Source organism: Fukomys damarensis, unplaced genomic scaffold (genome assembly GCF_012274545.1).
Source record: "Fukomys damarensis isolate Sample0158 unplaced genomic scaffold, DMR_v1.0_HiC HiC_scaffold_18, whole genome shotgun sequence".
Classification (NCBI taxonomy): Eukaryota; Metazoa; Chordata; class Mammalia; order Rodentia; family Bathyergidae; genus Fukomys; species Fukomys damarensis.
In genome coordinates, this window is record NW_022900930.1 from 43,924,585 (window position 1) to 43,940,131 (window position 15,547).

At 45.6% G+C, this 15,547-nt stretch overlaps 2 protein-coding genes across 5 annotated transcripts in view; one reads left to right on the forward strand and one right to left on the reverse strand.

The window, feature by feature from the left end:
- Nucleotides 1–15,547, reverse strand: part of Loxl2 (lysyl oxidase like 2) — a 76,865-nt gene that overhangs the window by 53,470 nt on the left and 7,848 nt on the right. Inside the window, exon 1 of one of the 4 annotated variants that reach the window (XM_033765487.1) lies at nt 2,685–2,710. The exons of 2 other annotated variants lie outside the window; for them this stretch is intronic. The gene's annotated coding sequence lies outside the window, so the exon portion shown is untranslated. Of the gene's footprint in view, nt 1–2,537; nt 2,613–2,684; nt 2,711–15,547 lie in introns of those variants that run through there. One more of the 4 variants, XM_033765485.1, reaches the window with a different exon arrangement.
- On the forward strand, nt 1,964–3,053 carry LOC104862961 (vacuolar protein sorting-associated protein 26B-like). Its single transcript, XM_033765560.1, is given in 3 exon segments — nt 1,964–2,330; nt 2,333–2,509; nt 2,512–3,053. Coding segments are annotated over 3 exon segments (1,086 nt in total).

Here is a 15,547-nt window from a genome sequence, read left to right on the forward strand (position 1 = left end):
GAGATAATGGCCAAGAATTTCCCAAAATTTACAAACACCATCAAGGCCAAGCAGTATAGTTTATACAGAAAACTACCCCAGGGTGCATCAAAATCCAGCTGTGGAAGACCCACGACAGAACATCTTAAAGGCAGCCAGAGTATAATATGTATATTATTTCCAAAGAACAACAACAAGACAAACAAATGTACAGGCCTTGCCACGAAAATAAGGGAGCAAGAAGATAATGGCCTGACATTTTCAAAGCCGCCCCCAATCCAAAATATAATCCATAAGCCATAGTACTTACTGAAGAAAGTAGAGGTGAAACAAGGATGTTTTGTTACCAGAAGGTCCACAAGATGGAAATACCAAATAGAGTTCCTTAAGCCAAAGAAGATATAATCCAACATAGTAGTAGGGCAGTGCAGAAAGGAAAGGAGGCCATGAAACGGGGAACTATGCCAATGAACCTAAATGAAAGTCCACTGTGTAGACAGATCATAATATCTTACAGGGTTTTAAATATTTATATCATTTATATCATATTTAAATATTTATATCATATGATCTCATAGGTGTAGCTCAGTGGAAGAGTGCTTACCTACCATGCGTGAGGGCCAGGGTTCAAACCCCAGTGTAATATCTAGACAGACTGACAGAATTATTATATATGCAATAATTATTATTAAAATTTGTAGCAACAATAGCACAAAAGGCAAATGGGGATTACATGGAGTTAGAGTGTTTTAAGGTTTTTGTGTGGCCTGAGAAGCAGTATAAGAATTGTTTCCCATTAGGTTTTACCTAACCTAATAGATGCATGCTGTAACCTTTATGGTAGTCACCATAAAAATTGTAACACAACAGAGTAGAATCAGTTAATAAGGAGTAAATAATGGAATTATAAAAAAAAATACTTGATGTAAGAGTTGGGGATTTTGCTCAATGGTGCCACTGCCTGCCTCGCAAGTGCAATGTACTGAGTTTGATCCCTAGTACAAAAAACAAAACAAAACAAAAAAACTTGATGTGTCAAGCCACTTTCTATAGCTGTGATGAGATACCTCAGGTAATCACCTTATGAGGTGGGTTCATTTTGCTTCACAGTTTCAGAAGGTTCAGTTCATAGTTGCATGGCCCTGTTGCCGTGGACCAGTGGCATTATGGTGGAAGCATGTGGCCAAGGAGGCTGCTCACCTAATGGTGGCCAGGAAGCAAACAGAGAAGTAGACAGAGTGATACCCCCTTCAAGAGCATGACCCCAGTGACCTGACTTCCTTCCACTAGGCCTCACCTCCTAAAGGGTCCAGCACCTCTTCATAATGTCACAGGCTGGCCACAAAGCTTTCAGCCTCAGCCTTTATGATCTGAACCATAATACTTGATTAATCCAAAATGGAGGCCATAAAGCAGAGAGACAGTCAAGTAGAACAACGGTCACAAATAGAAAAGATATTCAGGTGGTGGATTTAAACTCAAATATATCAGCAATTATGGTAAGATAAATATTCCAATTAAAAGACAAAGATCTTCAGGATGGATTTAGCAAGAACAACCCAACTTTATATTTCTTACAAGAGACATAAAGGTTTGATAGAAAAGGAAGGAAAAAGATGTACCATGCACTCATTAGCCCAAAGAATCCTATTACAAAGTGATACAGTTCTCTCTGGGCCCAGAGGCGCAAAACACCTCCAGGGAAGCTTGGGCTGCTAGGCCCTGCCTGGCGGGTGACAGAACGTGCACTCCAGGCTCAGCACCGTTGACCCCTCTAGAGCTGCACCATCAACCATGGCCCCACTCCCGCTAGCTGCCACCCGCTGCTCCTCTGTTCCTGGGGACTGCCCTGCTCTCACTCCCCCAAGCAGAGGGGCACCTGTGCCCCCACCTGCCCTCTGGGAAGCCAGGCTGCGGTGCAGCGGCCAGCAGGGCCCATGTCCCCCTTCCTAAGTCAGAGTGGAGGTGGAGATCCTGCTGAAGGATGCAGAGAGTAGGAAGAGAAGACAGGAAGAAGTATTTCCTCTTCTACGATGGCAAGGCCATCTCCGGGAAGGTGAGCCTCGCACCCGAGAACCCCAATAAGCGGCTGGAGCACCAGGGCAGCAAGATGGAATGCATTGGGCAGATTCTCTATCGTGACCGTAGGGATCAACACGAATTTGTATCCCTGGTGAAGGACTTGGTTTGGCCTGGAGAGATCACCCGGTCTCAGGCCTTCGACTTTGAATTTACCCACGGGGAGAGGCCATATGAGGCCTACACAGGACAGAATGTAAAGCTACGCTATTTCCTTCCGGCCACCATCAGCGATGTCGTCAAGGAGACGGGCATTGTGGCGCACACACTGAGCACTACCCAGAGCTGAATTCGCCCATCAAAATGGAGGTCGGGATTGAGGACTGCTTGCATATTGAGTTTGAGTACAATAAATCCAAATACTACTTGAAAGATGTCATTGTAAGGAAGATATACTTCCTGCTGGTGAGACTCAAAACCAATCACATGGAGATAGACCTCATCAAACGGGAAAGACAGGCAATGGCCCCAGTGCTTACCACGAAAATGAAACAACAGCCAAGTACCAGTCCAGGGATGGGGCGCTAGGTCGAGGAGAATCTATTAGGATCCGGCTGTTCCTGGCAGGGTACGAGCTCACACCCACGATGCGGGACATAAACAAGAAGTTCTCCGTGCGCTATTACCTCAACCTGGTGCTGATGGATGAGGAGGAGCGGCGCTACTTGAAGCAGCCGGAAGTGGCGTTAGGGCGGAAGAGCGACATTGTACGGAAGGGAGCCATTGTACGGAAGAGCGCCGTTGTATGGAAAAGGATGTCCCACAGGCAGCCATTGCCTCTCAGCGCTTCAAGGGCACAGCATCCCTGGGTGAGGTGTGGACACCCAGCTAGCTGTCTGAAAACAACAGCAGACAGTAGGCCGCTGAGCCAAGAAGCTGTGTGGCTTCCCCCCAGCACCCCCATCTACCAAACACCAGCAGCTGAGGGAGGGGGAAGGACGTGTGAAGCTCAGCTGACCATTATTTGCAATCTGAAAACAGATCATGTTTTTTGACTTAAATTCTTTTCTCTGAAGAACCGAAGGGGCTTGGGTTGGGGAGCGGTCTCCTTGGGATTCTGTGGTGGCTGCAAGGATAGGGAGAGAAAGCGTTGTGGAAGCTAGTCTCTCTCTGGGGAATAAACGCTCTCCTCCTGAGCTGCTTTTTGTGTCTCAGGGGAGACCCAGGAGCATGCAGCCTCGGCTTCTGGCTCTGAGTTTCCTGACATAGGCTCTAAGCAGGTCCCTGTGATTTAGAGCGGCCAGGAGGGCACTGGGCAGTCACGTCTTATATTCCCTTTTACCATCCCTGAGGTAGTCCCAAGAGGAGAGGGCCTGTCCTGTCCTAATTGGGGTGGGGGGACCTCAAGATCGGGAAGCTACCTCTCTGAAGTCCCAGATGTAGTGCTTTGGCATCTCCACAGTCATCTTAAGACTCTCTAGCCTTTCACTGTTGGGACCCAGGTGCCTGCCTTCCCTACCTGCTCTGGCTTGCCATGAACATCCGGGGACAGAAGCTGATGGAACAGCCTGGGGCTGATCGGCTCTTCATCCACCAGAGATACCTGAGTCCAGAAAGCCCTGGGGTCAGTGTCATACATGGGCGGCCAGGAAGGTGAGCCACTAAGGAAGGAGGAGGACTCAAGCATGGCAACTGTCTCCCTTTGAGTGTGACTCTTCTTGGCAGTCTGAGGTCTGGGTCCTTCTAGGGTATTACTGTAAGTAACCCAGCAAACTCCAAGCAAGAGCTTCTGTTCCCTTGAAGATGTCCTGGGAAGGGACCAGGACTCTTTTCCTCCCAAAGACTAACCTTCTTCAACTCCTTGCTTCCCATTTAATTTCTGGGAAGTGGGGCTTGGTGTTGAGTACTTGTAAATTTTGTTCTTACTCCTACTTTAAGCCTGTTCACCTCTACACCTGTAAATTAAGGGAGGGAGATGGGAACTCCAGCAGAGGATTTGATTACCACAACTTCCAGATACTTTTGCTTGCCAAATTACATCTTCATTTTCAGCAGTTCACTCACCCAGTTTTAGGACCATTGGGTTTTTTTGTTGTTGTTATTGTTTAAGAACATATGAAAACTTTTGTGGATGTTTCATTACACTAGAGGATACTTTTCCCTTGTTGTTCTGTGTTTGGGCCTATGGTGTAGGACATTTACTATTTTTTCTGCCTCATCTGGGAGGAATTACTCTATTGGTCTCCCTTCCTTTTATAAAAAAGTCCAGTCAGACCCACTGGCCAATGTGTACACTATCTGGCCCTTTTGAGTTTTTGGTAATTTGTTGTGGTTCTTGTTTGTTTGTTTTGTTTTTTGGTACCGGGGATAGAACTTGGGTCTTTGTGCTTGCGAGGCAGGCTGCAGCACCACTGTGCTAAATCCCTGGCCCAAGTTTCTGGTAATTTGGAAAGTAGAAGCATTGGTTCCTGTCTCCTGTTTCAGTTAGTGTAGAAAATGGGGACTACTCTTTCACCAAAAATCAAGGCAAGCTTGGGTCTTGCCTAGGCCAGCTCCTGGGTCAGAGTGAGACTAGAGGGAAAGACACTTGGAGGATGTGTGTATTTGACTGGGAGCAGCAGAACTGAGGTGGATTTGTTCCTCCATGCCAGACCTGGAGTTCAGGTACGACACACAATCCCACTGGAGCAGGGTCAGCCACCCGACTGCCCTTGGATTACCAAGGCTGAGACTCACACATCCAAGAAAGGCAGGTTCTGTGTCCTTGCATTTTTCTTAGCAAGAGCATAGGCTCTGGTGTGCCTCCTTTTAAAAGGCAGTATTCTAACTAGAAAGCATTTGTCAATTCCTCTGCCTCCCAAATGACAACAGAAACTCATTTCCCAACTTTCCTAACATCTTAACTTTTCTTCTGAGAGAGCTAGAAGACAGAATTTGCTTTGATTATCTCAGGAGCTGTGAATAAGCCAGGTCTTGGTTTCTGGCTATCCCTGTTCTTTCTTCTTAGTCAACTGTGAAAGTGAGGGGGGAGAGTCCTGCCCCGCTTTTAAGTTCCCCAGACCTAAGAGCGCATTAGGTATTAAACCAAACAGTGCAACTTGTAAGTAAGTAGCTGCAGTGTTTACATGTTTCTTAATGTGTTGTCTTTTCAGTGGCTGTTTTTTAAAAGAACACTTGTTTTAATGGTCTAATTAAAGGATGCCCTGTGGCTTTGGAGGTATTGTGGGCATGGTAAAAAAAAAAAAGTGAGATAAAGTTATTGTAAGACAAGAAACATTACTAGTGACCAAAGGAATGATAAGGAAAGAGCCAATCCACTAGGAAGATACAACTTTGCTACATTTATAAGCATCACCCTCAGTACACAAGAGATAAAATATTTACAAAACTAAAAGGAAGAAACAGATCACTCCATAATCACAATGGAAACTTTACACACTTCTGTTAGTAAATGACATAAGAAACACACAGGAAAATCATGTCCCTGAAGACACGAATGACATGATTAACAGACCTGACTGAATTCTCACATTTTTAAAAAGTCCTCATGGGGCAGATTCACTTTAAGGACACAGGGAAGATTTCCCAAAATGAACCCCAGGTGGGCCATAAAACAAATCGTAACACAGTCGATGAAATCATACAGAATGTATTGTCTGACCACAGTAGAATTGTGCCATAAACCCATAACAAAAGAATAACTGGTGTATTTTTCTATTTTCTCTTTCTAATAATGCAATACTAAAGACTGGGTAAATTATTTTTTTAAATGGCTTATTCTGGTTCATGACCTTGGAAAGTTCAAGGTCAAAGGGTCACAGCCGATGATGGCCAAGAGAATGAAGGTGGCACAGGGTATCGCATGACAATAGGGTAGGAGCACACATGTGTCTCTTCTGATCTTCCTCCTGCTTCTTCCTTTCTTAACTGTTTTTCAAGATAGGGTCTCCCAGTGTAGTTCAGGCTGGGTTGAACTCCTGCATGGCCCAGGCTGGTCTCAAACTCGCAGTCATCTCTCCCTCTTTCTATAACAGTTTTAACTAAGCCTAGTTGTCTTCCAAAGGGTCCACTTCTAAACACCTTTAATGCGATACAATAGGGATTAAATTCCAACACATGGTTGCTTTGGGGACACACTCAAACCATATTCCAACCATCCCAAGTATTTGGAAGTGATGAATAAGAAATAAATCTGTTGCTGCTAATCTCTATCCAACTCCATACCACATTCATTTATTCATTCATCAAACACTGAGATGCTGCGATATGGGCTCTGTAGTAAGTAAAGCGGAACTGTTCTCGCTGTGGCACTAGCAGGAAGCTGACAGTCTGGCTTTGTGTACCCGTGGGACACCAGTGAACATTCAAGGCCCAACTTATGACTCAACATTGAATTACGAAAGATTTTCATTTCTACTCTGGCCCCTGTATTCTCATCTTGTACGACATGAAAGGCAGAAAGTCAGTGTTCTCCCAAGGATCAAGCAGAGTAATTTAAAAACTGCTAACTTTATTTTAAAAGCACCCTCTCTGTTTATAAAACAGCAGCAACTTTTGTCTGCAGTTTCAGTCACCCACAGTTAACTGAAATCCAAAAGTATTAGAGTGGAAAATGAAGAAATAATTTAAGTCTTCTTACACTGAGCAGCTGTTCTGAGTCCCGGTGAAATCCTGCGCCACACCTTGCTCTATCTGGCCCCAGCTGTGAATAATCCCGAATCCATGGAAACACACATCTTCAGGGCATACACAGCTTCCACGAGTTACTTAGTGGCTGATCTTGTGACTAATAGACTTCCCGGTGCTTTAGAACTTGTTTAAACAACAGCTGTTGGATTTAAGGACGACCCCAAAGCTTACAGGTACTAATGCTGGCAACCAGGCAGGACAAAGAGAAGCCATAAAGTGCTTCTTTCAAGAAAAAAGATGAACGTTTTCAACCTAATAAAAAAAGTAAAATTATACACTGAAGTAGCTAAGATCTGCAGAAAGAACAAATCTTTTCTCCCCGCCCTCTGTCTCTCTTTCCCCCCACCCCTTTTCCTTACTCTTGTCTTTTTTGGTGGTGGTGCCGGGGCTTGAACCTGGGACCATGAGCGTGCTAGGCAGGCACACACTACTGCGCTACCTACCCAGCTAAGAACTAATCTTGTATCCATGAAATTGTGAAGACTGAAAAAGAAATGCATGTCAGATGGGTAGGTATGGCACAGTACAGGGATGGAGAGAGAGAGAGAGAGAGACAGAGAGACAGAGGGAGAGATCATTCACATAACTTTTATTACAATAGTTTGTTATAGTAAGAATTGTTGATCTCTTACTGTGCCTAATTTACAATTAAACTTCAGCATGAGTATGTCTCTATAGGGAAAAAAGCATGGGATAACCAGAATCCAGCACTACCTGTGGTTTCAGGCACTGTGGATGGGGATCCTGCAACACATCCCAGAAGATAAGGGGAGACTACTGTACCCCAGTGTTTCATCACTAGATGCAGTAGGCAGCATAACTTTCCTTAGAAGGAAACCGAGGCACCTAAGCTTGCACTGACGGTAACGTACAAGCCAGGACATGCATGCAGGCGGCAGGCTGCTGGGCCCCTCGCTCTGCTGTCCCAACATTTGCCTCCCCCTGGCCTCCCCACACAAGAACTTCAGAGGCATCTGGGTTCTCTAATCCAGTTCCAGCAAAAAGCGGGTATATGTGATCTTGCAGTTTTTACAAAGAACTCTAAATCTTCGAATTTGCGCCTCTGTAAACCGCCCTGCCCTTCCCCTGGACACTCCAGTTAGTGGGAATGTCATGTCCAATGCCTAAATCTTCTTTAGAAAAGGCTTCTGGATCCTCTTCCTTTCTGGGGCCTTTTCCTACTCCTTCCTCTGGGGAATTGTAATATATTAGACCCAGCTGCTTCTTTCTCCATTTAAAAATAACTTTCATGGATTCCCCCCTCTTACTGTGAAAGTTGTACAAGCTGATGTTAAAAATCTGGGAGAATGCAAACTGGTAAAAGAGAGGAAATAATTTGCACCACTACCATTGAGAGTGAGCAGCATCAAACTTGTGGAACATCTCTTCAGGTCTTTTTGGTACAAATTTCATCTATACAATTGGAATCATTTTGTGCAGACTGCTTGGTAAACTGCTATTCATGTACCCTGCAAACATTCTGCCTCACTATTTTCTAAGGGTTTTATTACATAGCATTCAGTTTATGTATATAGCGTAGAATCATGCTTTCCACTTTTTTATTGCCACACATATTGTTGGAATGACCATCCTTGTCGCTGAGACTTTATATAATCTTGGGATAAATTCCTAGAAGTAAAATTGCTGGGGCAAAGTGTATATACAAAGTCAATGCTTTGGCAAAATTATGTTAACTGCCTCCTAGAAAGACTGTGCCAATTTACACACGGCCGGCAGTAGGTAATTTCCCCCAAACTTAAAAAAGTAGCTATGACTGTGTTTTCCAACTTTCCTCCATCTGATTAGAGAAAAAGGATATTTTGTTTTAAGTGGCACTGCTTTTGTCACCAGTGGCTTTGAGTATCTCTTCCCCACCTGTATTTCTTTCTTTGGAGACCATGTTTTCCTGCCTTTTTCTACTGAGGATTTTCCATATTTGCTTTTAAGATTCACTCCCCACAATGGCACCCATCCAGCCTTACAGGGAGGCTCTGCCAGATATCCCAGGTGACCAGGGAACTCGAGAGGTGGGACTTGCTGATGCCAGGGCCTCGGCCACACTGCTTTCTCCTTTTTTCCATTACCAAGGATCGAACTCAGGTCCTTGCACTTGTGAGGCAGACAGCGGAACCGCTGAGCTCAATCCCCGGCCCTACACTGCCTTCTAATTCAAACCAAAGCACCCTGTGTCTCTTGCCTTTTTGGATACTTGATTATAAATGAAGATGGTCAGGTCCCCATCAGTCCTTCTGGACATTTGAAGGCATCTGGACTTGCAGAAGACCCCTTTGTGTCTTCTTCAGACCTGCTGTACCAGTTCTTGGTCAGAGACCTTGGATTTCACAAAAGAAGCCGAAGCTTGACTGTAGACATCTCACAGTGCCACAGCTGGGAAAGGGTCAGACAGCAAGATGACCTGGTCTAGGGAGCCCTCACTGCAGACCTCTGATGGCACCTCTTTCCATCCACAGTCCAGGAAGTCTGCACCTTGAAATCACATCACCACACACCATGGAAAATCCAGAATCCTCAACCCTGAATGCAAGTGGACAGTGCCTGCCAACTGGGTCAACTGAACACAGCAGACTAAGGCCAAGGATTCCTGCAGAGCCAGCAGCACTGAGAGTTTTCAGGCATCTGGGTGTCTGTCACCTAAAAGGAAGACCCACCTCCTTTGAGCAAGTACTCAGAAATGTGCAGCAAGTGGTCATAGTTATTTCATAGTGGAGTGCAGGAGTGGCTTGCTCAGGGCATGACCTCTAAGCATTGAAGTATTTGACAGACGGAAGAAAAGCCAGGGGCTTTTCAGAAGAATCCTGGCTGTGACCGTGACTGTGGCTTATCAGAAAGTGGTAAATTTTTCCCCCAATATTTTCTCACTGAGTTTGTGACTTCGTAGTTGAGAATATAATTACATTCAATTCAGATCATTCTAGGCTACCATGTTCACATGGCTGATAATAGTATAAGCTCTCAGACAACAGGAATGTCTGAGACATGGACAAAGAATTCCTTCAGGGACCCATATATTCCTGACAAACATGAGCTGCAATCAGCATGCCTTCTCCAAGTCCTTGCACATCATCCTTGCCTCGTGTGCAGGGACCACTCAGACAGCCACGAGTCCTTCTTCATGTGCAACTGGGTGGCGGTCAGTTCTCTGCTGAAGCTCAGTAGCAAGGACTAATGTGTTTGAGTCACGTGGAACTGGGTTCAAATTGCATCTCACTACTTTCTAGACATCTCCATTGACGTTCTAGCTGGGTGTGTTGGCTGAGGCAGAATGACGGCAAGTTTGGAGTCCAACCTGGGCAACTTAATAATTTACTGAGACTTTAGATCAAAATCTTAAAAAAGAAAGATAGATAATAGATAGATAGATAGATAGATAGATAGATAGATAGATAGATAAACAGACAGACCAATTGATCTGGGAATGCAGCTCAGTGCTGCAACAATCCCTAAAACTGGAGGAAAATAAAAAGCTATTGATAACTCAAGCACAACTTGGTTTTCTAACCAAAATTTCCTGTATAGAATGCAAACAATGTAGACTTAAAAACAGCTTTTTCAAGGGAAAGAACACAGCACTCACACTTTAGGACTGTTGTAAAAATCCAAGATCTTCTTTCTCAAGCTGTTGGCCCATAGTAGGTGGCATCTATCTATCTATCTATCTATCTATCATCTATCTATCTATCTATCTATCTATCTATCTATCTATCTATCTATCTATCTATCCATCCATCCATCCATCCATCCATCTATCTATCTATCTATCTATCCATCTATCTATCTATCCATCTATCTATCTATCTTGGTTCAAACAGGTGCTGCTGCCAGATTCTGGTCAGGCTATTCGAGGGCCATCTACACGTCTAGTTGACACCTAGCTGTCTAGCACTGAGGGCTCTGTCTAACCATGATCTTCATCTTTCCTAAGTGTCGGCTGGAGAACTGAGAGCTCCCAAGGATGAACTTTAGCAGTTCCTTCTGGCTCCAGCTCTCCAAGACCTTGCGTGGGAACTGGAAATGTACATTACAGGGTATACATGATTGGAGAAGAGCTTTATGATCTAAATGAAAAGGTCTCTTCACCTATGCTTCCTAAGAGGTCGGTGCCAACCTGCACCGAGTCCAACGGGACAGGACGCTCCAGGGAATCTGTGAACATGGCTTTTCAAACAGTGTTTCCTGGTCTTGCTCGGGACTGGGGGATGAGGGTGAGATCCAAGGGAGAGAAAGAGGTTCTCAGCCTTGATCCTGCTCTGGCTTCTGAGCTGCCAGTTGTCTGACAACCATCACTCAAGGGAGGGCATCTTTGGCCCCGACTCATTTGCCAGCTCAGGATCTCTGTGCTACATCCCAGAATCCCTGATTTCTAACTCCAGCAATGGCTTTTTACGGCTCGTGGGTGAACATGGGAAAATCCTGCAGGAAAGGTTAGGGAATTTTGACCCACCAGCGCTCTAAAAGGGAAAGGGGGAAACGCACAGCTGGAACTTGCAGGGCCCTTTTGTAGGTGACTCATTCTCCAGAGGCGGAGTCAGTCTGCCTAGGAAGGAATGTGAAAGGGACGTGCCAGGGCTCTGAGTGCTGAGATTTCTTTGGGGCTGCGCGCATTGTTTTCTTCCTCCAAAAGCAGTTCCTTTTTAAATCATTTCATCATCTACCAGCAAACGGCATTCTGTGATGTGGACTCGCCTGCCTAACAACACTTTCCGAAAAGTGAATTGGGCACTGGCCACGGACACGAACCCCAAGTGTCACCTGTGACACTGACACCGTCTTTGCAGCGGCCACTCAGACGATTCCCCACATGACCAGCCCCTCCGTAGCCACCAATGGTCGTAATATTTAGATATGCACAGATGGAGGGGTGTAATCCCGTTATACAATTAGAAGCTGTATTTGGACATCATGCTGCTGGCTTTGGAAGCTGCTGTTACCCCAACATGGTCCTCAGCTGATCCTTGTAACTATCCCCGCCCCCAACACCAACACGTGGGCCTAGGACTTTCCTACAGCGGGACGCCCAGGGAGAGCGACTGTCCCGTGGCTTCCCTGGCGGGTAGGCAGATGACTCATCGCTGCCAACACTTGCTCCACATCTCATGCCCTGGAGCTTCCAGTCATGATCCTGTCTGGCCCGAATGTGAAGCATGGCATAAACAACCATGCTGCTTCTCAGCAGGGCCCTGCCCACATGGCTGAGGACGGGGGCTGAGCAGTGAGGCCGGAGCTCAGCTGCATTCTCTCACCCAGACAGGATGCTCTGCTTGAGATCTCTGCCCGACGCCAGCATTCAGATTTGGGGTGGGGTGAGGGGTTGGGGCCCTCCCTGCCTGGGATTCCAGCGGGAGTGATGAATGGTCCTTGGTCACTGTGTCCCATTGTGCGGTGATCCCCGCTGCCTCGGGCCACATGGAACACATTCTGTGGTGGAAGGAGGCTGTCTTGGGTGAACGGGGTGGCTTGGTGGATGGGGGAACCGGGTGGGGGATGAGACGGCCCTTCTGAACCACCTCGGACAAGAATGGAGACTTTGACACCTGCTTGGCCAGGGCTGGTCTGTTTGGCCCCCAGCTAAGGATTCCACTCAGTCCTGTCTATTTCTGGCCACAGAGCAGGAATAGGGAGGGCTCAGGGAAATGGTAAGAAGGGAGGAATACAAAGCTGAATATTTTTTAGCTTCCAAAAAGAGGCCATGTGGGCATAATTTGTCATGACCAGTCAGGGTTCCCCATGACCCACTTCGGCTCTGGGTGGAATCTCTTCTTGACCAGGCTGCTTCCTGGGGAGGCTGAAGGTACAATCGGAAACATTTTAAATTGTGTCTACCCGGGACTCTTGGATTGGGATCAGACAGCAAAAGCCAAAAATATATAATGTCTGAAAGAAACACATCTCACTTCTCCAACATGCAGTTCATAGAGAAAAAGACAGAGAAAATCCTCAATTAGTGCTTAAGGCAAGGCAGAAACTAACTATAACAATGATGACATTCAGGTTCAATTTACCCAACCCCTAGCCCTAAGAAAAATGAAAATATGTTTAGATTACAGGCTGACACATAATAATTCGAAAGACATGGTGTCAACATCTGAGAGGGCCCCCAGATTCCAAATAGAGAAGGCTTGGGCTTTATGGTTTACCTAAGAAGTAGAAAGCACCTGATACTCTGCCTGGTTCCTAGCCACTGCTCAACAGGTAATAAGTAGTTTAATTTAAAATTGGGAACAATCTGTACAAAATCCAGGGGGACAGCACTCTATCTTTCAGCCATTCTTAACACGTCACTTTGATGGCAAGTTTTAATCATCATTCCATAACCCCCAGCACACACACACACACACACACACACATACACACAAACACACACACACACACACACACACACAGAGTTTTAGATATACACTGTTTCTTAGAACTTGCATCAGGACCAAATTGTTCTGAGTTTCTGTGCCACCTGGAAGATGCTGAAGTCCACCAAAGTCAGCAAGGGAGGCGGGCAGAAGTGAGGCCCAGAATGGTATACAAACTTGGTGTTTTTACACTAAGTGTAAAAACAGGGGCAATTTTGCAGAGATGGGGGCTGTACTCTACCCAGTTCCTGGAGTAGAAGAGCCAAGGCCTGGTCCAGGCACAGTCACAAGCAGGGAGAGGCTCAAAGAGTCAGAAGCTGGGGGTCACAAGGGCAAATTAGATGGGAAATGGTAGGAATCCTGGGCTGGCAAGATGCACAAAAACCCAGTTTTTCTGAGATGATTGGTGAGCTCAGTCCTGCAGCGACATCCTCCCCAGGCTCCCTGTTTAGCTTGCCTTGTGCCTTACGTAGGGCCTGGCCATGAGCCAAATTCACCCCAGCTGTGGACACCTTTTGCGTCTCACAGGCTGCTGGGCCAAGCTCTCATCTGAGCAATGCATCCTGGGCCAAGAGTCAATTCTTCAGGTCTGTGCTCCTTGGATGAGGGCCCAGGCCCAGGCCCAGGCCCAGGGCCTAGTGACAGAAGGAGAAGCTGCACAGAGAACACAGCTCCGTCTTCTGCTTATCTGGATGTGTCTGGCTCCCTGGGGAAGGGTGCTGTAAGAGCTTGAGACCTGGGATTCTGCTGCCCAGGGCAGTGCTGATTGCCATCCAGAAGCCTAGAGAGCAACAGCAGCAGCCACCACCTGCCATGTCAGGGGAGCTGGCTGGGCTCAGCTGCACAATGCCAGCTGGTACTGGGTCACCAGTGTCCACTCGAGACAATGGCATCCACAGGGTAGTGGCACACAATTAGAGACCCGAATGTTCTTACTCTCACCAAGGGGGCAGACTTTCTGAGCCACCTTTAAATCTGATCGACCCGGGTGCTAATCACAAGCCTCCTCTGGGCCTCCTTCTACTAGGAGCAATTCTCACATTCTTACTGCAGCTCCAGACATGGCATGACTCCCACTGCCAGTTCTAAGATGCCTCCACTCTTGCATCAAGACAAGAACTAGCTTCAACCTGCTATGTGGAGCTTAGGTCACCTTGATGGAGTGCATCTGGTCCCAGTGCCTTCACCTTTATCTGCCTTTGGGTGTGACATTCCCTGTTCTAGAGCACTACGTATCCCACTCATGAACACTTATGTACATTAAAAATCCCAAGAAATCTATGAGAAAACCATTACAAATGGGCAGATGAGATCATCAAGGCAGCAGGATACACGATCAACATACAAAAATTTACTATTCCTATATACTTTCAATGAATAATTCAAAAAAGTGAAATTAAGAAAGCAATCTTCACTTACAATAACATCAAAAAAATAAAATACATCAAAAAAAGTAAAAGAAGTAATTCAACAAAAGTGTTGCAAAATTTAGGCTGTGCAACCTACAAGCATTGTTGAAAGTAGATCTAAATGGTAAAATGTCCTATGTTCATGGGCTGGAGACTTAATTTTTTTTTAAATGGGAACCTCCCCAAACTTATCTCTAGATTCAACACAATCTCAATCAGAATCCCAAGCGATTTCTTTGTGAAAATTGGCAAAATGATTGGTTCTACAATTTATACAGTATTGGCAAAGGACCCAGAATAGTCAAAACAATTTCAAAAAAGGACAAAGTAAGAGGACTCACATTAGCTGGTTTCAAAACATACTAAAAATTAAAATGATATAGTATTGGCATAAGGAAAGATGTGTAGACCAGTGGTGTAGAGCTAAGGATCTAGAAATAAACCTTTCCATCTATGGTCAATTGATTTGAACTAAGGTGCCAAGACCATTCAATATGGGGAGAATATTCTTTTCAAAACAAAGCTAGAACTATGGTCTAGCCAACTGCACAAAGATGAAGTTGGACTTTGACTCCATTCCACTGACAAAGATTAATTCAAAATGGACCAAAGGCCTACAAGTAGAAAGCTAAAACTGTAAAACTCTTAGAAAAAAAAATCATGGAAATAAATCATGACCTTGGGTTTTTGTTATGTATTTATTAACTACCTGCTACATGATAAACACTCCATTCAGCACTGTGTATTCAAAGAAGACTCAGATATGGATCCTGCCCCGAATGAGTTAGAAAAATACTAGGAGAGACAGTAAGAGAAGTGAATCCCAGGCCCAGAGAGACTGTCAGGTAGGGGCCCTAACTAGGGAAGCGGTGCAAGGACCATTTGGGCAGCTGTTGGATAGGGGCAGGGGTAGATCATGGTCCCAGACAGCAGGTACAGTTTGTCTGAATGAGCGTAAGATTTGGGGAGCTCTGCCTGGGCCAGAATTGCAAAATGAGGGCTGGGGATTTAGCTCAGTGGTGCCGCCACCTGCCTCATAAGTGCAAGGTCCTGAATTTGATCCCTGGTACCAAAAAAAAAAAAAAA